Raw genomic sequence first — 22,318 nt, forward strand, 5'->3', positions numbered from 1 at the left:
ACACTGAGGCCCAGAGGGAAACCAACACCAGCAACAGCGACAGTTTAGCAAGTGCGAAGCCCGCACAGGGGCTGTGCTGACAGCTTCAGCCGCATGACCTCCCATCACCCCCGTGACGACCAGGAAGTCAGGACCCTCTGGCACAGTTTGCACGGTCAGGTGGTTCACACCGAGGCTGAGCTGCTGAGAAGGGGCCGTGCCAGAATCACAGTCCCTCAGCCTCCAGAGAGAGTGCTCCTGAGCGTGGGTGACAGTCGTGTCGCCCTTCTGAGCCCCGGTGCCTGCGTCTGCCGAGGGCCGGGCAGTACATCAGAGCGGTCAACAGCATGGACCCCGGCACCAGGCCAGCCGCCTGGGCTGGAGTCCTGGCTCTGCTGTGCGACCTCGGGCCAAATGCTACCTTGCCGTGTCTCAGCCTCCTTATCCGAAAGGTGATGACAGTGTCAGCGCGTGCCCGCCCAGGTTGTTGGGAAGATTCAATGACTCCACATATAACACATGCTTAGAACAGCGCCCGGCACTGTCAGGTATTTGCCGGCATCGGTACTCGTCTCTCTTGAAGGGTAAATGAATTAGTGCAGCGTGTACCAGGCTCGGGCAGCGCTGCTGCTGGGATAACAATCCATGGGGTGGGGAGGGGGCTGGTCCAGATGAGCTCCAAGGTCCTGGCTGTCCAGCCCTACGCGGTGAAGATCCAATCTGAACGGGTGGGGGGCACGGGGGGCACCAACCTGGAGTCAGCAGCACCCATAAGCCCTGGCTTTTGCAGGCACATGACGGGGGCAGGTGGGGCACACGTTCTGGCTCTGACAGCTGATGACACGGGCCTCACCAAGAACTGCGTGCAGAGCAAGCGGCCTGGCTGGGTCGGGCCAGGGCCCTGCCCGCCGCCCTCGACCCCCCCGAGGCGCAGCTGCTGCCCACCTTGGCCAGGTCCCCAGGGCCCATCCGGCTCAGCATGTCCAGTGAGATGCGGTGGTGGGCGAAGATGGGAAGGTAGTGCTCGGCTGACAGCTCCACCAGGAGGGCCACCAGCTGGCGCTCCAGGCCTTCTTCCTACAGGACAGACCCAAGGGAGAAGCCAAGCGCACCACGGATGGGGAAAAAAACCAAGAAGCCATTACTCACAACAGCAAACGAAGAGTTCAAATACATACAACGTAATATGTAAAACGTATTCTTGGAACTTTTCCTACAAAAATGGATATTTAAGGGCATAGAGATAGACGCACGAGGAAGTTAGTTCACTGCCACTCTGTAAACTTGACAACGTAAGCAACTTAAGTACCCATCAAGAGGGGACTGTTTAAACAAGTGAGGGCTCGTGCAGATCCTAAACGCTGTGCAGTCATCTGGGAACAACGAGGAGATCTACGCACACGGGCCTGGACAACAGCCTGTCACTACTGTTGGGGGGACAAAGGAAGTTGCCAGAATAGCCTTATAGAAGGACTCCTGTTTGTTTTTTTGGTCGTGCCACGTAGCTTGTGGGATCTTAGCTCCCCGACCAGGGATCGAACCTGTGCCTGCTGCAGTGGAAGCGCAGAGTCTCAACCACTGGACCACCAGGGAATTCCCAAGAAAGACTCCATTTTTATTAAAAAAAAAAAAAAAAGGGTGTGTGTGTGTGCATGTGTGTGAGAGGGGGAAAGGGAGGAGAGGGGGAAAGGGAGGAGAGGGGGAAAGGGAGGAGAGGGGGAGGAGAGGGGAGGGGGAGGGGGAGGTGGGGGAGACTGGGGACCACGTCTGTCCCATCCGCAGCCCCTGCGCTGGTGAGCGCACAGTGGGCTGTGGGTCTCTGCTCCGCCCAGAAGTGACTGAAAAGTCACCAGAACCAATGCTCCTCCCTCTCGTTTCTGTCCCTGCCCGGGGGACCTGGTACACTTAGTCACCAGAAATATGAATGGAATTAAACTGGACAGGTCAGAAAGCCGGGCACCGCTGAGGCCAGAGGCTCCTGCAGGGTGGGCGCCAGCAATCCTCACCTGCAGCTTCAAGGACAACGGTTTCTGGTTCAAGAGCCGCTGATACTGAATCAGCCAGTAATTCTCCTGCTTAGTTTCACTTTTGGCTTCTAACTCCGTCTGCCAAGAAGGAAGCAGACACTGTTAGTTACAAGTCAGTGAATAGAAACAATGACAGTGACACCTGTGAACTCTGCTCCTCTGAGCACGTGGATGACTTGGTATTTTACAAAGAACGTGCCTACCCACTGTTGCCTCACCCTTTAAACTGCTGAGCCCGGAAAGGCAGGAAGCCTCACTACCCCCACTTTACTGCTGAGAACGATCTCAGACACAGCATACCTGGTGGGGGGACCGGAACCTGGGCTGCTGACACCTGGTGCCCGCCCCCCTTCCCCAGCCATCATGACTTGGAGGGGGACACCTTCTCATCTGCTTATGGGAAGAGCAAAGTACTAGGCAGCCGTCTCCTTCCCCCAAGAAGGCTTAGTGTGTCCTCTGGGTGCCAGGCAGGGAGAGAAATAATGCTGAGGACACCTTCGGCTTCTGGAGTGGGCTTCACCTGACGAAGCCGGAGAATTATAAACATGCCATTCAAGCCGATTCCTCCATCACTCACACGTTCCTGAGCGTTGTTCTGGGCGCTGAGGACACAGCAGTGAACACACGATACTAACAGCAGCAGCAGCAACGTCAGGGCACTTCGTGCCAGACCGTGCTGTGCACTGGGAGATGCCCTTGTACTTAATTCTCACGATTCTGTGAAGTAGTTTCTACTTCACAGGTGAAGAAACGGGAGTGATTAGTTCAGAGTGAATACCAGCCAGCCCAAGGTCAAAGAGCTGCCCGTGTCGTGGCCAGGATCCAGACCCAGGTCTGTCTTGCTCGGGGCCTGCGCTCTCAGCCACCAAGCCACCCACCAGGACGGCAGCTGCAGGGGGTCGATGTGATGTGGGCGGCAGGATTACACTGCAGGCATCTCCCCGGCTCCCCCTAGTGGTCCCTCCTGTACCTTGCCGAGCTGGCTCCCCTTTTCCGGCCTGGCCCTCTCTGGGCTGCGGGCACACCTCTCTTTGGGAGCCCATGACCCTGATGGCCATGTCCTGATGAGGTGCACAGTGAGTCCCCAAGGCCCCTTGAGGGCGGGAGCACGCGGCCACGGCATGGCTGCCCCTTATGCAGCACTCAGGGAGCAGGTCACACATTAATGCAATTTGGAGGTGATGGCCGTGAGGCACCGTGAGGAACAGGCAGCTTCTGACTGGCACAAACACACCATCTGGGCTCGTGCAGGGCTCGGGAAGAAGCTGGTCTCGCTCCTTTCCATCCCCGGCACAGGGCCTGGCCCACGGTGGAGCTCAGAGGACGTCTGGGGCGGTAACAAGGCCACAGGAAAGACTGGGTCCTGACCACTCAGGTGCACTTGGGCTCTGGAGGAAGTGACCCTGACCTGCCCCCCTAAAGGGGGCTCTGGCACCCTGATGATGTGCCAGAGTCAAACCCATCTGGGTCCAGGGGGCAGCTGGGCAACTCCTGTCGAAGGCTTACTAAATGGTCTGCCCTGGACACACCAAGTACTCTCCTGCGCATCTGTCCTGAGCAAATACCCGTGGCTGTTCTCAGATACTTAGCTGCCGAGACAGCCTTACTTATTAAGAGTAAAAAACGGGAAGTATGCTTGACAATAGGCCAAACAAGGGCCCATCTCAATGCAGCCACGGAAGGAACGCAGAGGACGCGAAAGACAGGAAAGAGCAGGTGCGAACGAGCTGGTTGGAAACGGGGGCGCAGTTCCGTGTTACAGGCACGTGCACACACCGCGATAAACATGCATCCCGATGTTTGGAAAACATACCTCAAAATATTAGCAACAGACAACTCTCAGGAGTGAGATTCTTTTCCTTTGTACTTTCCATTTTTTCTCTGATGAACAACTATTACTAGACTAATGAAAGTGTTCCTAAGAACGGCAAGAGCATTTAGGGGAAGCAAACCCATGAGCGACTCTGGACGCGGAAGCCAGACGCACCAGGATCTCCCGGAGCTCCTCCTCTCGCTGTGTCTTCTCTTTGAGCAGCTGCTGGAGCAGGGAGCTCAGGACCCAGCGCTGCTCCGAGATCATCTCCTGCAACACAAGACCACGCCCAGCGCTGGGAAACTCGCAGTACCGCGGCCCAAGAAGTCTCCGCAGCGCGGCAGCAGGATCCCCCTCACTCAGTTCTCAGCTGGCAGCCGGGGGCCACAGTGGGTCCGACTCCATTCAAGGCTCTGTCCCTGATCTCAGGCTGAGAGTTGGGGAACAGAGCAGAGGGGCCTCTCTGCCCCAGCATCCCCTCCCCACCTTCTCACCAGCCTGTACCTCCCTTCCCCAAGGGGTAAGGCCAGGCACGGGATCTAGTGACCGAACACAGTGCAGTGGTAAGAAACATCAAACAAAGGGAACGACAAGCAGCAGGTACCTGACTCCAGTCTCACTGACTACGGAGCACGTGGGCAGAAGCAAACAGCGGGAGGGAGGGTGGGTGAGGGACCCACGCCAGCCAGGAAGGCTCTACGCAGACGGAGTGATGTGCAAACCCGAGAAAGCCCCATTTGTGTCTGCGTTCCACTCTTCTCCTCCTCTTGGAAACCCCATGGAGACCCCGAAAACAGGAGCCCCACAGCTCTAATAGGCAGGATGCATGGGCACCCACCAAGCACGGTGGTTGCATCTTCTTTCAGAGCTCCACCAACCCCGCAAGGCTGAGGCCTTTCCATTTGCTAGCCCACTCCTCTCTGATGGCCCTGAGACACAGGCTGGGCCTGGAAGACTATTTCCTTTATGCAGGGGAGACATGGAGGCCCAGGGAGGGGAAGTAACCTGCCTAAAGTCATACGGTGACAGACCCGTGGGACTCCAGACCTCAGCGTTCTTCTCCTGCATTGAGAAGCCCATGAGACAAATGAAGACTGCTCCACTGAGGACAGACACAGGGACGGTGACAGACAGAAGGCTCTGCTCAAAAGCCTGGTACGGGGCACATGTCCTCACACATCATTGATCCGACCCTTCTGCGTATAGCTGGGGAGACTAAGGTACAGAGAAGGGAAAGGGCTGCCCCTCCCTGCCTCCCCAGCCAGGTCACACAGCAAGACTGTGCGAGGACAACCCGGGTCCCAGATTTGCAGCCCAGAACGCTGTCTGCTAGTCTCTGCAGCCTCCACATCTGTGTGAGCAGGACACCCAGGCTGGAGTTCACAGAGCCACAGCTGGACCCTCTCCTCAGACATCCTCGGAACACTGAGACAGCTCCTTCCCCAGAGGATGTCAGCCGTGAGAACCAGCGCCCCAGAAGCATGACTGAGAGAGACAGGGAGCTCAGGAGCAACCCAGCCCCAAAACAAAGAAAACACGGAGATGGAGATGCGCCTGGGTGAGCCTTGGCAATGAAAGCCTCCTTCCTCTGACCCTACTGCCTGGCGACGGGCTGATCCCAGCCCTAACCTTCGCCTGCGCTGCGCTCGGCCCCCAGACCGGGCTCCCACGAGCCTCCTGGGGCCAGGGCCTCCTCCAGCATCACTGCCTTGTCTGCCGGAGAGCAGCTGAGAGGCGGTGGGTGCATTCGTTGGGGGTGGGGTGGGGGACAGGGCAGGCTAGGGAGCCCTACATACCTGTAGTGCCTCTGTGTCCAGGGATTTCCTCTTTAACTCCAGCTGTGTCAGCTGCAATAACTCAGTTTCTATTAACTTAATCTAAACAGAAGACGAGACAGGGGTTTTTTAATTCACATTAACCACGGTTTAATCCTGTGCCGCTGCTCTTGGATGGCCAAGTGGATCTAAGAATCCTTTCTGGGGGCGCTCTGCAATGAAGGGGACCTGTGTACCTTGGGAACCTCATCAGCGGGGGTTTAAAAAGAGTTCGTTATTTCACGGCCCTGAATCCTCCGCGGCGTGGACCCTCTTGTCCTGGACAGTACTGCTGATCAGAAGCTGGGCACAGGGCCAGCCCAGAATGGGCGCTGATCAAGGTGTGGAATGAAGGGGCTTTCCTTCAAGGTGAGGACCAGAGTGAAGAACAGACACGGAATTCTCAATGAGCCTCTTCCCAGTCCAGTTCTCTTGCTTCCTCTAAACAGCTGTCAGAGGAGTGCAGAGGGCAATGGAGGGGACTGAGTAATAATAACAATAATAGTAGTAGCTGATATTTATTGAGATTCCACATGCTAGGACTGTGCTGTGCAATTTATTTGCATCATTTCATCAATACCTATTAGGAGGTATTATTGCCTCCATTTTACAGACAAGGAAACCGAGGCTCAGAGAGGTTAAGTAACTTGCCCAAGGACACACAGCGGGTGAGTGAGTGTGCCCTTTCCTTGGGATGTCCCTGCTTGTCTGAAGGGGAAGAGCTGGCCTGGTGGGTCAAAACCACCCATAATGAGAATGTCTGGGAGTCACCACATACCTTCAGGGTGTGACTGGGGGCTTTTAGCCCTCGGGGTCAGACCCCATGGCCAGTGACTTCTCTACCCTGTGCCTATGACCTTTGTCCCTATGTTCTTATGACCCCACCAACCCCTGGTCAGAGGAATGAGATTCATGTCTGGCAATGTGGGAGTGAAATTAAAGGGGGAAATAAAAAGGTAAGTTGGTTTTGGCAAAAAAGAAAAAGAAAAAAACAACCATGCAAAATGTGAAATTCAAAGTGTGCTGAATACGAGCTGACATGCGTCCCGTAGCCTGAAAGCTCGCTCTGTCTGCCGCCACCCAGGCCACGCGCTCAGGGAGCCCAGCGAGCCAGACACAGCCCTGCTGGAAGCGGGTGGCCAAGAGGCCCAGCGTGGCGTTCGCCCAAGGCTGCCCGCAGGTCAGCAGCGGAGCCCGGACAAGAGCACAGCCCCTCCCCTCCAGGCCCAGGCCACTCCCCAGCCGACACCAGGCCCTGCCTGCTCGCTCAGGCGGGGGTCAGCCTGTCCCAGCGCCTCCATCTGGGCCGACGGGGACACTGGGGTCTGAGCCGGTGGAGGAGCCCTGCCTGTGGCCGCCAAGCGGTCGAGGCCTCCTGTCCCTCAGCCCTGGGCACCACGAGAAGCAGCAGGCACAGGTCTCACCTGCTGGCATGCACAGTACTGCCCAGGCACCTCCTGACACCCTGAGTAGGTTCCACGAGGCTCAGTGAGGGGAGGCAGGTGCCGGGGAGACCTCTTGTCGGGCTGGCCTGGAGCCCCCTCCTCACGCCTCTGAAAGCCCACAGGGTGGGTCTGGGGGGAGGCCGCAGCCTGCGCTCACCTGCTTCCGGATCTGCCGATGCATCAGGTCCTTCTTCACCTGGAGAGCCTCGAAGGCCGCCTTCTGCATGGCGCTCTGCAACAGAGAGCACGGCCACTCAGGGGGCCCGCAGGGAAAACAAAATCTGTGTCAGACACCTTAATGTGTGCCTTTTCTGTTTCTTAGAGAGACAACTTTTCAGGTTACTTGTTTAATTTTTTAAAATAATACTTATGAAGCGCTTACTACGTGCTGGACACCGTGCTCAGGGCTCTTCCCACGCTGCACATGGAAGAGGCGACGACGAGAGTACCTTCACTGCCCCATTTCACAGATGAGGAAAGTGAGGTTCAGAGAAGTGAACCGGCTGGCACTAGCATGCAAGTCTGTCCAGCTCTCAGCCTCACCTTAACCACGAGGCCTGACATGCCCTCTAAGAAACAGAGCAGTTTCCTCAGACAATCTCACAAATACTAAGTCAAAGCATTTTGGAAGACGAGAGAGATAGGAGTTGGGGAGAAAGGAGAGAGGAAACGATGAATCAGGGAGTGGCAGGACAACATCACAGAGGAAGAAAGGAGGGAGGGGATGCGAGGGTCGGGAAATGAGACTCCAACAGGGCCTGTGGGGAAAGCTGGGACTGAACAATTTGGACACAGGAGGGAGGAAATCACAGGGGTCCTTCCTGGTCCCGTCCACTCAGGAGCACCTGCTATGCGCCTGCTAAGCCGGCGGGAGAGCAGATGGAGGTGCGGCGGGATTGGAAGGGAGGAGTCTGGGGGCTCACTCCACGGGGTGGGTACCACCGCCTTCTGCCCATCATGTCCTCATGATGGAGCCCACGCAGCACGGGGAGCGGCTGCCTGGGGAGGGCGCTTCTCTAGACTTCAGGGAGCAGAAACGACCACCCAGAGAGGCCTCTCCCTGCCCCTCATCCTCACGGTCAGTGCGCTTCTCAGCTCCCTAAGCATCCTGGTTCTTGCACGCTGTCCAGGAGTCCAGGACAGCGCCTCCACGTGGAGTTCTGCCGCTCTGCTCCGGGCTCCCCGCGTCCCTCCTGCCCCCCTCCTGAGCCCCTGCCCCCAGGGCTCACCTCCTGCAGGATCTGGCTAATGGCTTTGTTCTGATCCATCTGTTGCCAGGACAGGATCTGCTGGAACCGCTCATCCATTTCAGCCATGCTGCCAGAAACACAGCAAATTCATGAACATTTCCTGAGCACCTGCTATGTGCCAGGCACCTTGGAGGAGACGGAGATAAACCATTTATTCATTCAACAATACTGATGGAGCGCCTGCTGGGGGCCACATCCTGGGCTTGTGGGGGGCGGGGTGGACATGGAGCTTTGTCTGAATCCCATGGCCCTGGATGGAGGGTGACGGAGTCTCTGTCTCCAGAGAGCTGGGGAGATGATCTCCCGGGCCCCGTCATCCACCCCTCCACTGGAATCCCTCCTACGATGCCCCCCCTGAAGTGGCTGCCTGGCCTCTGCCCACCCACCTCCACCAACAGGGAGCTCATGACCTCCCAGGTGAGCCACTCAGGCTGAGAGAAAGCTGTCCTTCACGGGCACTAACGTCTCACCCTCCACCCCAGTGTCTCTCACCCTGGCCGTGGACCTGCTCTCGTCGCCCTAGAGCAAGTCTAGTGACTTTGGCACAAAAATCCAAACTCTGCAAACCTAATATGTCCATACTTTGGTACAATCTTGGTTTTAAGGTTGTCTGTTTCATAATAGTAGCTGTTATTTATTGGACCCTTATGTGGCAGACAGTGTGATCATTAATGCCCATTAAATCCTCCAACAACTCTAGGAGTAGGTACTGTGATTTATCCCCTTTTTTTCTGATAAGAAAATTGAGACTCAGGGAGGGAAAATAACTTGCCTAAGACTTCACAGTTAGTTATAGAAGTGGGATGTGAATCCATGACTGTCTGGCCCTAGTGCCCACGCTCCTAAAAACAAGGTCACGCCAGCAGGAAGGAGGGAGACCCCCTGCATCTGCAGGGACACGGGGAGGCTGGCGTGCTCCAGGTGCCCGGGGGCGGGGAGGAGGTGGCACCTGCGCTGGAGCCACCCAGGTGGGAGGAGAAACACAAGGGCAGCCAGGGCTGTTGGTCTGTCCCTGTCTGGGGCTGCTAAGCATCGAAGGAGCTTTTCTCAACTGGCTCTGCCAGGCACTGCAGGTCCTTCAACAAAGCCACGGTGCTGGGGCGAACTTGGAAGGCCAGACCCAAAATGGCTGTCAGCATGAAGGCAGCCCCATCACCATCCCCCCTCCAGTGCACCCCACCCATGACCCTCGGGGATTTATAAGTACACCATAGTCAAGAGCACAGCCTGGGTCAAACCCGAGCTCTGTCATCGGCTAGTTGTGCTTCCTTAGGGTCCAGCTAGAAAAATCACTTAGACCAGCGGTAACTTGCTCCTGACATCATGGCCCAGGGTGGGGTGGCCCGAGGCAGGAGATTCCAGTGCCAGCTCTCACCCTACGGTCCTGGGCCCTGAGGCAGCTCCCCAGAGTCCCTCACTCGGGAAGCCTCTTCCTTACCTTACCTGGAACAGGCCTGCTGGACCAGGTTCTGCCTCTGAGACTCGTAGGCCATCTGGATGAGCCGGCTGTTACAGCTCTCGGTCAGCATCTGCTGCATGGCCGCTGCAGAAACATGGGGGTGGGGTGGGGACAGGGCTGAGCAGCCACTCCTGGGGGGCCTCATGGGCGTTACCTGGGCATCCACCTGACAGTCCCCTCACAAAAAAGTCTCTCTTTTTTAAAATACAGAAGTAACTTCAGCTTGGAAGTCTGATTAGTTGTAAAACACTGAACAACATACACATAATCTTCTATAGTCTCGTCACCCAGAAGTATTATTACATTTTGATATATGTTCTTCTAGTTAATTTTTAATGCATGTTGATGGATTTTTTAAAAGTTAACTGAAAGAATTAAAAGCAGGGACTTGAACAGATATTTGTGTACCCATGTTCATAGCAACATTATCCACAACAGGCAAAAAAAGGTGGAAACAACCCAAGTGCCTATTGATGGACAAATGGGTAAACAGAATGTGGTCTTATCCATGCAACGGAATATTAATCAGTCTTAAAAAGGAAGGAAATTCTGACATAAGCTACAACGTGGATGAACCCTGAAGACATTACGCTGTGTGAAAGAAGCCAGTCACAAAAGGACAAATACTGTACGATTCCACTTAAACGAAGTACCTAGAGCAGTCAGATTCATAGAGACAGAAAGCAGAATGGTGGTCCTACAGGGTCCGGGGGAGGGGGCCGTGGGGAGTCCCTGTTTAGCGGGTACAGAGTTTCACTTTGGGAAGATGAAAAAGTTCTGGAGGTGGATGGCGGTGATGGCTGCACGACAAGGTGAATGTACTTAATGCCACAGAACTGTACACTTACAAGTGGTTAAAATGGTAAATTTTATGCTTTGTATATTTCACCATAATAAAAGAAAATTAAAATGTTATCACACTAAATATACCACTTTCTCACCTTTTATGAATGCATCCCTGTGTCAACATGCTGACGTGATGTTAATAGCTACAGAATACTACAGTGCCTGGATTACCAAAGTTTAAGATGATCCTCCGTTTCAGAGCATTCAGAGTCTTTCTGCGATTATTAAATGATACTGCTATAAATATCCTTGCTCAGATATCTTCGTGCACATCTATTTGATTATTTCCTAGACTAATTCTTAGAAGTACACAGTTTTAAGGTCGTGGATGATGTATGCAAGTTACCCTTTCTGCCCTCCAGGAAGAGCCTGCTGATTCCTACTCCCTCTGGCAGCAGCACGTAGGACAGCCTGATACCATACGCCCTCTACAACTCTGGGTTACTACCCTTTCTTGCCTTTTTGTTATTTTTATTGAAATTTTTCGGTTATAAAAATAATACATGCTCAGTTTCTAAAATAGCTAATAGGGAAGTTTGAAAAGGTGGAAAAGAAAAGATCCCTAACACTGAGCCTATTTCCAATTAGTTAATTTGATAAACATCCTTCCAGAAATGCAAACACAATCTTTCTCTTTATAAATGGTGGATGATGGTGACCTTTAAAATAGGGACATTGGAGACCTTCAAGATGGTGGAGGAGTAAGATGTGGAGATCACCTTTCTCCCCACACATACATCAGAAATACTTCTACACGTGGAACAAATCCTACAGAACACCTACTGAACGCTGGCCAAAGACCTCAGACTTCCCAAAAGGCAAGAAACTCCCCACATACCTGGCCGTGTGGCTGACAGGGTCTTGGTGCTCCTGCTGGGTGTCAGGCCTGTGCCTCTGAGATGGGAGAGCCGAGTTCAGGACATTGGTCCACTAGAGACCTCCCAGCTCCACGTAATACCAAACGGCGAAAGCTCTCCCAGAGATCTCCATCTCAATGCTAAGATCCAGCTTCACTCAACACCAGCAAACTACAGTGCTGGACGCTCTATGCCAAGCAACTAGCAAGACAGGAACACAACCCCACCCGTTAGCAGAGAGGCTGTCTAAAATCATAATAAGGTCACACATACCCCAAAACACACAACCGGATGCAGTCCTGCCCACCAGAAAGACAAGATCCAGCCTCATCCACCAGAACACAGGCACTAGTCCCCTCTACCAGGAAGCCTATACACAACCCACTGAACCAACCTTAGCCACTGGGGGCAGACACCAAAAACAACGGGAACTATGAACCTGCAGCCTGCGAAAAGGAGACCCCAAACACAGTAAGTTTAGCAAAATGAGAAGACAGAGAAGCACACAGTAGATGAAGGAGCAAGGTAAAAACCCACCAGACCAAACAAATGAAGAGGAAATAGGCAGTCTACCTGAAAAAGAATTCAGAGTAATGATAGTAAAGATGATCCAAAATCTTGGAAACAAAATGGAGAAAATACAAGAAATGTTTAACAAGGACCTAGAAGAACTAAAGAGCAAACAAACAATGATGAACAACACAATAAATGAAATTAAAAATTCTCTAGAAGGAATCAATAGCAGAATAACTGAGGCAGAAGAACAGATAAATGACCTGGAAGATAAAATAGTGGAAATAACTACTGCAGAGCAGAATAAAGAAAAAAGAATGAAAAGAATTGAGGACAATCTTAGAGAACTCTGGGACAACATTTAACGCACCAACATTCGAATTATAGGGGTCCCAGAAGAAGAAGAGAAAAAGGGACTGAGAAAATATCCAAAGAGATTATAGTTGAAAACTTCCCTAATATGGGGAAGGAAATAGTCAATCAAGTCCAGGAAGCACAGAGAGTCCCATACAGGATAAGTCCAAGGAGAAACACGCCAAGACACATACTAATTAAACTACCAAAAATTAACTACAAAGAAAAAATATTAAAAGCAGCATTTAAGAATCTGTAAAAAATACAAGCACATGGAGGCTAAACAATACACTACTTAATAACCAAGAGATCACTGAAGAAATCAAAAATTGCCTAGAAACAAACGACAATGAAAACACGATGACCCAAAACCTATGGGATGCAGCAAAAGCAGTTCTAAAAGGGAAGTTTATAGCAATACAATCCTACCTCAAGAAACAACACCTCAAACAAACAACCTAACCTTACACCTAAAGCAATTACAGAAAGAAGAACAAAAAAGCCCCAAGTTAGCAGGAGGAAAGAAATCATAAAGATCAGATCAGAAATAAACGAAAAAGAAATGAAGGAAACGATAGCAAAGATCAATAAAACTAAAAGCTGGTTCTTTGAGAAGATAAACACAATTGGTAAACCATTAGCCAGACTCATCAAGAAAAAAATGGAGGAGAAGACTCAAATCAATAGAATTAGAAAAAAAAGAAGTAACAACTGACACTGAAGATATACAAAGGATCATGAGAGATTACTACAAGCAACTATATGCCAATAAAATGGACAACCTGGAACAAATGGACAAATTCTTAGAAAAGCACAATCTTCTGAGACTGAACCAGGAAGAAACAGATAATACAAACAGACCAATCACAAGCACTGAAATTGAGATTGTGATTAAAAATCTTCCAACAAACAAAAGCCCAGGACCAGATGGCTTCACAGGAAAATTCTATCAAACATTTAGAGAAGAGCTAACACCTATCCTTCTCAAACTCTTCCAAAATATAGCAGAGGGAGGAACACTTCCAAACTCATTCTACAAGGCCACCATCACCCTGATACCAAAACCAGACAGATATCACAAAGAAAGAAAACTACAGGCCAATATCACTGATGAACATAGATGCAAAAATCCTCAACAAAATACTAGCAAACAGAATCCAACAGGACGTTAAAAGGATCATACACTATGATCAAGTGGGGTTTATCCCAGGAATGCAAGGATCCTTCAGTATATGCAAATCAATCAATGTGATAAACCATATTAACAAACTGAAGGAGAAAAACCATATGATCATCTCAATAGATGCAGAAAAAGCTTTTGACAAAATTCAACACCCATTTATGATAAAAACCCTCCAGAAAGTAGGCATAGAAGGAACTTAGCTCAAAATAATAAAGGCCATATATGACAAACCCACAGCCAACATCATTCTCAATGGTGAAAAACTGAAACCATTTCCACTAAGATCAGGAACAAGACAAGGTTGTCCACTCTCACCACTATTATTCAACATAGTTTTGGAAGTTTTAGCCACAGCAGTCAGAGAAGAAAAATAAAAGGAATCCAAATTGGAAAAGAAGTAAAGCTGTTACTGTTTGCAGATGACATGATACTATACATAGAGAATCCCAAAGATGCTACAGGAAAACTACTAGAGCTAATCAATGAGTCTGGTGAGGTTGCAGGATACAAAATTAATGCACAGAAATCTCTGGCATTCCTATACACCAACAACAAAAAATCAGAGAGAGAAATTAAGGAAACACTCCCATTTACCATTGCAACAAAAAGAATAAAATACCTAGGAATAAACCTACCTAAGGAGAAAAAAGACCTGTATGCAGAAACTATAAGACACTGATGAAAGAAATTAAAGATGATACAAACAGATGGAGAGATATACCATGTTCTTGGATTGGAAGAATCAACATTGTGAAAATAACTATACTACCCAAAGCAACCTACAGATTCAATGCAATCCCTATCAAACTACCAATAGCATTTTTCACAGAACTAGAACAAAAAATTTCACAATTTGTATGGAAACACAAGAGACCCCGAATAGCCAAAGCAATCTTGAGAAAGAAAAACGGAGCTGGAGTAATCAGGCTCCTGGACTTCAGACTATACCACAAAGCTACAGTAATCAAGACAGTATGGTCCTGGAACAAAAACAGAAATATAGATCAATGGAACAGGAAAACCCAGAGATAAATCAATGCACATATGGTCACCTTATCTTTGATAAAGGAGGCAAGACTATACAGTGGAGAAAAGACAGCCTCTTCAATAAGTGGTGCTGGGAAAACTAGACAGCTACATGTAAAAATGAAATTAGAACACTCCCTAACACCATACACAAAAATAAACTCAAAATGGAATAAAGACCTAAATGTAAGGCCAGACATTATAAAACTTTTAGAGGAAAACATAGGTAGAACATTCTATGACATAAATCACAGCAAGATCCTTTTTGACCCACCTCCTAGAGAAATGGAAATAAAAATAAACAAATGGGACCTAATGAAACTTAAAAGCTTTTGCACAGCAAAGGAAACCATAAACAAGATGGAAAGACAACCCTCAGAATGGGAGAAAATATTTGCAGATGAAGCAACTGACAAAGGATTAATCTCCAAAATATACAAGCAGCTCAATATCAAAAAACCAAACCCAATCCAAAAATGGGCAGAAGACCTAAACACACATTTCTCCCAAAAAGAAGATATACAGATTGCCAACAAACACATGAAAGGATGCTCAACATCACTAATCATTAGAGAAATGCAAATCAAAACTACAATGAGGTATCACCTCACACCAGTCAGAATGGCCATCATCAAAAAATCTGCAAACAATAAACGCTGGAGAGGGTGTGGAGAAAAGGGAACCCTCTTGCACTGTTGGTGGGAATGTAAATTGATACAGCCACTGTGGAGAACAGTATGGAGGTTCCTTAAAAAACTAATAATAGAACTACCACACGACCCAGCAATCCGACTACTGGGCATATACCCTGAGAAAACCATAATTCAAAAAGAGTTATGTACCATAATGTTCACTGCAGCTCTATTTACAATAGCCAGGACATGGAAGCTACTTTTTTTTTTTTTTTTTTTTCTGGTGCGGTACGCGGGCCTCTCACTGTTGTGGCCTCTCCCGATGCGGAGCACAGGCTCCGGACGCGCAGGCTCAGCGGCCATGGCTCACGGGCCCAGCTGCTCCACCGCATGTGGGATCTTCCCGGACCGGGGCACGAACCCGTGCCCCCTGCATCAGCAGGTGGATTCTCAACCACTGCGCCACCAGGGAAGCCCTGGAAGCTACTTTCTAACAATTTGCCATGTAACCTAGATTCCCATAACCTGGCCTGTAACTTTGTTTTAGCTCATGTGGGAGCTTTCTTTTCAAAGTATGTTTAAATCCTCCTGATTTTTTTCCCACCCCTGCACTAATCCTTTAAGGGAGATCAGCTCGGTGCTTTGTGTCCACCTAGAGGGGTGGGATAGGGAGGGTGGGAGGGAGACGCAAGAGGGAGGAGATATGGGGATATATGTACAGCTGATTCACTTTGTTATAAAGCAGAAACTAACACCATTGTAAAGCAATTATACTCCAATAAAGATGTTAATAATAAAATAAAATAGGGACATTAATGATATGATACCTCATCAGGAGGTAGTAGGATGAAATGGTGTATGGAAGGTGCTGGACCACTGCCTGGTACACAGTGAACCTCGGCTAAAGGTGCGCACAATATCCCATTCTATCACTCAGGCTCTGAAGAATGGGGTGATCCAAAAAGAATCATTCCTTATTTTAAATAACAACGAGGAACTGCCTCCTTGCCTTCCCTGCCACGTGGCTTGATGTTCTCAGGATCAGATGGGGAGACCTCCCTCTTGTTTGTGTGGACAGTGTGGTGCCCCAGGACCACTCAGGGAGCGACAGGAAGGCGAGTTCCCAGGGGCTCGAGAGGCCACCACAGCCCTTGAGGAGAGCAGCCCTAACAGCCAAGCTTTGTGAACAGCTCACTTTGCGCCAGCATGATCTTATTAACCCTCATAATGACCCCACGAGGCAGATAATTACCTTTCTCCCCATTTTACAGACATGAAAACTGAGAGGGACCAGTAATGCCCCTTAGGTCATACGGCTTGTGCCTGAGCTGGGATTCTGAATCCAAGTTCAGCTGACCTCAGAGCCCATGATCCATGACGGGCCTTGACCGCTCCTCTTGAGGGGTAACTCTCAGCGCCCTCTATATGTGACCAAAAGGGGGATGGCTGTCTCCTCCTGCCCCTCAGTTGGCCACGCTCTGCTCCCAGGACCCTGCCCTGCCCTACCCCACCCTGAGACTCACAGGCAATCTCACGGCGCCGGAGGTTCTCTGTCTCCTCCTGGGTTATAGACATCAACTGTTCCATTCTTATTCTAGAAAAAGATCGATCCATCAGCAAATGTATCAGTAACATTTCCAACAGGGAATCCCATCAGATGAACACCACCTCCTTCAAGAAGTCCTCCCAGATGTGAGAACTTAGGCATACTCTGAATGCCCACGGCATCATGTGCCTCCACTGGGGCCCTGTTAACTTTAAGAGTTTCTTGCATAAAAAGATAAACATTCCCTTAGAAAAATGGGCCAAGGATACAAACAGCCAATCCACTGATGCTTAAATAAAAGTGACCAAAGAACGTACGGAAAGATTCTTAACACCACTGATAATGAAAGAAGTAAAATTTTTTCACCTATCGGGTTGGCCGAGATTAAAAAAACCGATAACCACTGGTGATGGCAGTGAAAGTGGAGAAGTGGGTACTTCATATACTGCTGAGAGGAGTGTAAACTGGTAAAATGTTCTTGGAAGGCAGTCTGGCAATACTATCAAAGTGTTCTTCGAATATTTCCTTCAAAAACATTCACATAAGTGCGTAAGGGTATATCTAGAAGATGTTTACAGTAATATATATTGTTTGTAATTATGAAACGCCAGAAACCGCTTAAGTGTTCAGAGGGCTAATTACGTAAATTATGATATAATGATATAGTGGAATTCGCTACAGCTAGTACAAATAATGAGGTTTTGGGCATGGAAATACATCTGTGATATAAGTGAAAATTTAAAAAGTAATGGCATGTATGTATGTGCATGTTGCTTATGTGTACACTTTTTGCCCCCCACACCACACTGGCACAGTAGCTGGGAGGGGGACAGCATCCTTTAATGTTTCTCGCAGGGTCTGACTTTATTGGAAGCAGCCACGTACCGTCTGAGCACTCCTGCCTCCTGCCCAGGCCCACAGGCTGCTCAGGGGAAGGCCGTATCTGGTACGCATCCCTGGACCCTAGGCATAGCCCAGGCCTAGCCCAGAGAGGGCACTCAGCCAGCGTGCTGAATAAGCGATGCCACCGGCCACAGCTCAGCTCGGCCTAGACCAGCCTGGCTGCCACCGCTCCCGGCTGAAGTGGACAGGGTGGTGGGGTTACACTGCAACTCCACGGGAGTCCCCTGCAGGAGGCCTGCACAGGCAGCCAGGAGCCAGGAAGGCTGGGCCCACGGGGAGGGGAGGCTCCCGCAGAGCACAGCAGCCAGGTCCACACTGATAGTCTAGGGTCCCTGAGAACCAGGAGGGATTCACATTAATACCCAGGGAATGGGGGGTAGGGGCTGTCCCTCCATTTCTAATCACTAAGGTGGGCACCTCAGTGCAGTCGATTTGAAATATGCAGAAAACACAAAGGGGAAAAAACAAGGTCACCACCTCCAATTCCTGCCTCTCAAAAATGTTCAATATCCTTTTGCTTTCTGAGCACAGATACAGGCAGAGTGTCTTTAAGAAATGATATAGTGTAGACACCACTTTTCCACTTAGCAATATGGTGTATTTCCCTTAATAAGGAATGTTCTTCTATAAGATATTTAATGGCTACAGATTATTCCTCTGTACATAATTTACGTAACCAAGTTTTTCTTCCCAGAAATGTGGACTTTTTTCTATTTTTTTATTCTAAAAACATAGTAGGACATTATATATACATTCTTATTCACGTCTCTGAATTTTTCTCAGGAGTGTCTATGTATTTTAACAAACTTGAAGGCAGCGATTCTTTCTAATTCAATACTTCCTGAGGAGGTGAATCTCCTCCTAGCTTTAGGAAAACTTTCTGGCATAATCCTTGAGAATCACAAGACCTTCTCTCCCCAGAGCCATGCATCCCCAGGAAGGAAGGCAGCGCCCAAAAAACCCCACTAGAGCAGAACACTTACCTTTCATTTTCCAGCGACTTCAGAATCTCAGAACTTTTCTTTTGCCTGTGGAGGAAACCATGAAAAGCCTGTAGTCACCAGCGGGCCCATTTCCAAAAGAATGGCTCAAGGGGGGCTTAGGCCCCGACCACTTAGGGCCTCTGTGTTCTCAGGCTAATTCCTCAACCACTCCAAACCCCAGCTCCTCATCTGTGAAATGGGAATAATAATTTTTTAAAACTTCATGGACTGTTGGTAACGAGTGAATGAGAAAATAAAAAGTGCCTGGCATGTAACAAGCCCTCAACAGATGGCAGCTTTCACGGGCGCCCTTGGTGGTGAGCGCACTGTGCACGGCAGGCTGGCCGGCTCCCTCCGGCTCTGCATAACTGCGGGCGAGGGAGGAGAAAGAGACTCAGAGGATAGTGGAAAGGGAGGCTGGAAGCAATGGGGGGTGGTGGAAGCCTGTTTCTGAAGTCTTTCCCCAAGAGACCCCCAACTAACCCTTCTCGGGCTCCGTGCGACCTCTATCTGACCTGCTCCCTGCAGCTCTTGCCTTGGGCAGGATCTGTGTTAAAGCCAATCTCCCTATAGGGCAAATGGCTGTCCTCAGTGTGACTGGTGACCTGGAACCCGAAATGTTGGCACAGGACGTGATTTTGACTTGTTAAACCTACCCATTTTACAGATAGGAAACTTGGGAGGCAAAGCTCCAATCAGTAGCAGCCCCAAAACAAGAAGGCAAACCTGGTCATGCCCAGATCACCTTCTTTTTAAGCTGGTGTGAATTGCAGCACCGAGACCTTGGGCAGAATCAGAGACCGTGAGGGAGAAATGCACCTCTATCCTGAGCTCCTCAAAGGGCATCAGGTGGGGGAAGGTCTCTGGGCCTGGGGGCCGGGTGGATGGGAGCCAGACCTCTGATTCTCCTGCAGGAGCTTCTGGATCCGGTTGGAGATGTTCTGCTCTGTCTGCTTCAGCTGCTCCTGCAGCCGCTGCCGCTCTGCGTCCAGGTAGCGCTGGCGCTCGCTCAGGCCCTGCTCCAGCCGGGACTGCTCCTGCGGCAGGACAGGCAGAGGTCCCGAGTCAGTGGGGGGACCACCTACCCACCCCCAGACGCCACAGGGCAGCCAGGGGCCCTGGCCTGGGATGCGGAGACTAGGTTTCCTGTCTCTGTCCCGCCAGCCCTTTCCACATGACCTTGGACCAGATGTGTCTCTAGGCCTCAGGGTGTCCAGGCACCGGAGCAGGCTGGATGAGATAATCTGTATGGACAACCCCACCACCACCCCATGTCCTGGAGGGGGAAGTGAGAGAGCTCACTCCCACTGCCTTCCCACATCAGAGGGACCTCAGCCTGAGTCAGGAGGCCCCTGGCAGAGGGAGCAGACAGGCCTGACTCCACTTAGCCGCTCACGAACCTCCTTGACCGTCTGAAGGATCTCATCCTTCTGGCTGTTGCTCTGCTGAAGGAGCTGGGCGTGCTCTCGCTGCCCGAGTTCCAGGCGCCGTTCGAACTCGAGTTTCTCCAGCATCTTTTGTTCCTGGAAGAACGTAGATCCTGGTGAGTATTGGCACAGGCTCTGTGGGTGTTAGGACATGACAGCAGGGGGAATCCACCCCCCAACTCTGAACGGTACAGGCGACAGGTCTGAACACTGAGCCTCGCCCCCGCAGGGCCCGACTGTAATAAAATGGGCTCTTCACTGGCACGGGCTAGTGGTTTAGAGCCTGGGGTTGGGCTCAACCTCTCCAAGCCTCAGTCTTCTCATCTGTCAAGTGGAGACACCCTCCCAGCCACCGAGGCTGCGTGAGACTGTGGTGAGGCAACGTATGTAAGGGGTAACAGTTACTTTACTCTCTAATTTAGAGCCAGGAAGAACTTGTTTCCTCAAATCTTTTATAATAGTTGTTTAATAGATGTTTAATGAGAAGAAAAGTGTTTAATAGATGTTTAATAGTTGTTTAATAGATGTTTAATAGTTGTTTAATAGATGTTTAATAGATGTTTAATGAGAAGAAAAGTGACAGAGGACAAAAGGCATTTTCTTACCTTCCTCTTCTCATAGTCTGAGAACCTATTCTGGGAGGAAAAAAAGAGTGGGGTCAAGAGAAGGTGGACAGCAGCGGTTCTCGCTGGACAGAGTCCCCGGGGCAGCCTGACACCACTCAGATTTGCAGGCACATCCAGACGACTGCATCAGAGGGCTGGGGTGGGTGGGATGAGGGGGAGGGTTGTTTGATAAAGGGTTCCAGATGGTTTTGGTGGACACGAGGGTTGAGAACCACTGGGCTTGGCCCACTGTAGGAAGGTGTTCAAGGCAGTTCTGTTGATGCAGCACTGAGAAGGCATAGTGCTCCGAAAAAAAGACCAAGAATGGGTATCTGATTCCCTTGTATGTCTGCACAACACACCTGCAAGTACCCAGCTCCAGCCACCAAAACACTTACAAATGCCCAGAGGCATGTGCTCAAGTTCCTGAGGAATTGTTCAAAGAGTGAAAGCACTGAAAATAACTCAAATGTCCATCAAAATGCGATTACTTCAATAAGTCGTGGTTCATCCACACAATGATTACACAACTGTCAAACGATGGGGCAAATGAGGGTGTAGCTAGAGCAGGATGTCTGCCATCTTTCACTGTGTGGGCAGCATGGTTCCACTCTTGTAAAAACACCACCATCAAGACTCCAGTCTGAGCTTTGTGGTTGTTGAGACAAAAGCTGCAAAGGAGGTTCATTAATCAGCTCATGGCGACTCCTCCAGTGGGTGGGACTGCAGGGTAGGAGGGGCGACATTCACTTCATCTATTTCTGTATTGTTTAGATTTACAAGAAGGAGTGTGAACTAGTTTTGTAATCAAACGTCAGCACGCGCACATTTTTTTTTTTTAAGAGGCCCTTCTATTTAGTCATCTGGCTCTGAGACCAGGATCAGTGTCTGTCTGAGCTGTAAAAGCAGCATCCTATAAAGAAATAAAAAATTTTCCTCCTATCTCAGCACAGGAAAAAGCTTAAGTTAATCTTTAATTATACAAATAACATGTGAATATATTCTCCTTGTAAAAAGCCCATGCATATAAAAGTACCCATTGGGACTTCCCGGTGGTGCAGTGGTTAAGAATCCGCCTGCCAAGGCAGGGGACACGGGTTCGAGTCCTGGTTCGGGAAGATCCCACAGGCCACGGAACAACTAAGCCCGTGAGCCACAACTACTGAGCCTACGCTCTACAGCCCGCAAGCCACAGCTACCGAAGCCCGCACACCTAGAGCCCGTGCTCCACAACGAGAAGCCCCTGCAATGAGAAGCCTGCACACTGCAACGAAGGGTAGCCCCCGCTCGTGTCAACTAGGGAAAGCTCGCGCGCAGCAACGAAGACCCAACGCAGCCAAAATAAATAAATAAAAAATAAAAAAATAAGAAGTACCCATTGACCACTCCTGGGCCCAATCCTGATTCCCACCCAACTCCCCTCCATGCTCCCCATCCCCCGCCCCCACGTAAACATCATTATCAGACCCAACCCCATGCAGCTACTTACGTACAACTTGTGCCTTTGGAAAAATATATTTGTATGTGTGTGCATATATATATAAACATTTTTGAATGAAGATATAATTTACATACTGTAAAATCCATCCTTTGGAAGAAATGTACAGTTCTATGAGTTTTGACAATTGCATACAGTATCGTAATCATCACTACCAT

General features: G+C 50.0%; 1 protein-coding gene across 8 annotated transcripts in view; it reads right to left on the bottom strand.

Moving 5' to 3' along the window:
• The window catches only part of LRSAM1 (leucine rich repeat and sterile alpha motif containing 1), a 45,234-nt gene that overhangs the window by 3,684 nt on the left and 19,232 nt on the right, over nt 1-22,318 (bottom strand). For 5 of the 8 annotated variants that reach the window (XR_003432494.1, XM_027104802.1, XM_027104801.1 and 2 more), the window contains 13 exons: nt 20,663-20,692; nt 20,031-20,153; nt 19,528-19,667; nt 18,631-18,675; nt 17,111-17,269; nt 16,722-16,792; nt 9,772-9,871; nt 8,308-8,395; nt 7,236-7,310; nt 5,616-5,696; nt 3,994-4,089; nt 1,986-2,084; nt 925-1,056 (listed from right to left, as the gene is read on the bottom strand). Coding sequence is in view for 7 of the 8 variants with exons in the window: in XM_027104802.1 (XP_026960603.1) it covers nt 925-1,056; nt 1,986-2,084; nt 3,994-4,089; nt 5,616-5,696; nt 7,236-7,310; nt 8,308-8,395; nt 9,772-9,871; nt 16,722-16,792; nt 17,111-17,269; nt 18,631-18,675; nt 19,528-19,667; nt 20,031-20,153; nt 20,663-20,692 (1,239 nt within the window). In the remaining variant the exon portion in view is untranslated. The remainder of the gene's footprint in view (nt 1-924; nt 1,057-1,985; nt 2,085-3,993; nt 4,090-5,615; nt 5,697-7,235; nt 7,311-8,307; nt 8,396-9,771; nt 9,872-16,721; nt 16,793-17,110; nt 17,270-18,630; nt 18,676-19,527; nt 19,668-20,030; nt 20,154-20,662; nt 20,693-22,318) is intronic. The other 3 variants (XM_027104804.1, XM_027104806.1, XM_027104807.1) reach the window with 3 other exon arrangements.

This window comes from Aethalodelphis obliquidens, unplaced genomic scaffold, assembly GCF_003676395.1.
Source record: "Aethalodelphis obliquidens isolate GAN/ISIS:26980383/991018 unplaced genomic scaffold, ASM367639v1 scaffold7, whole genome shotgun sequence".
In the NCBI taxonomy this organism is placed as follows: Eukaryota; Metazoa; Chordata; class Mammalia; order Artiodactyla; family Delphinidae; genus Aethalodelphis; species Aethalodelphis obliquidens.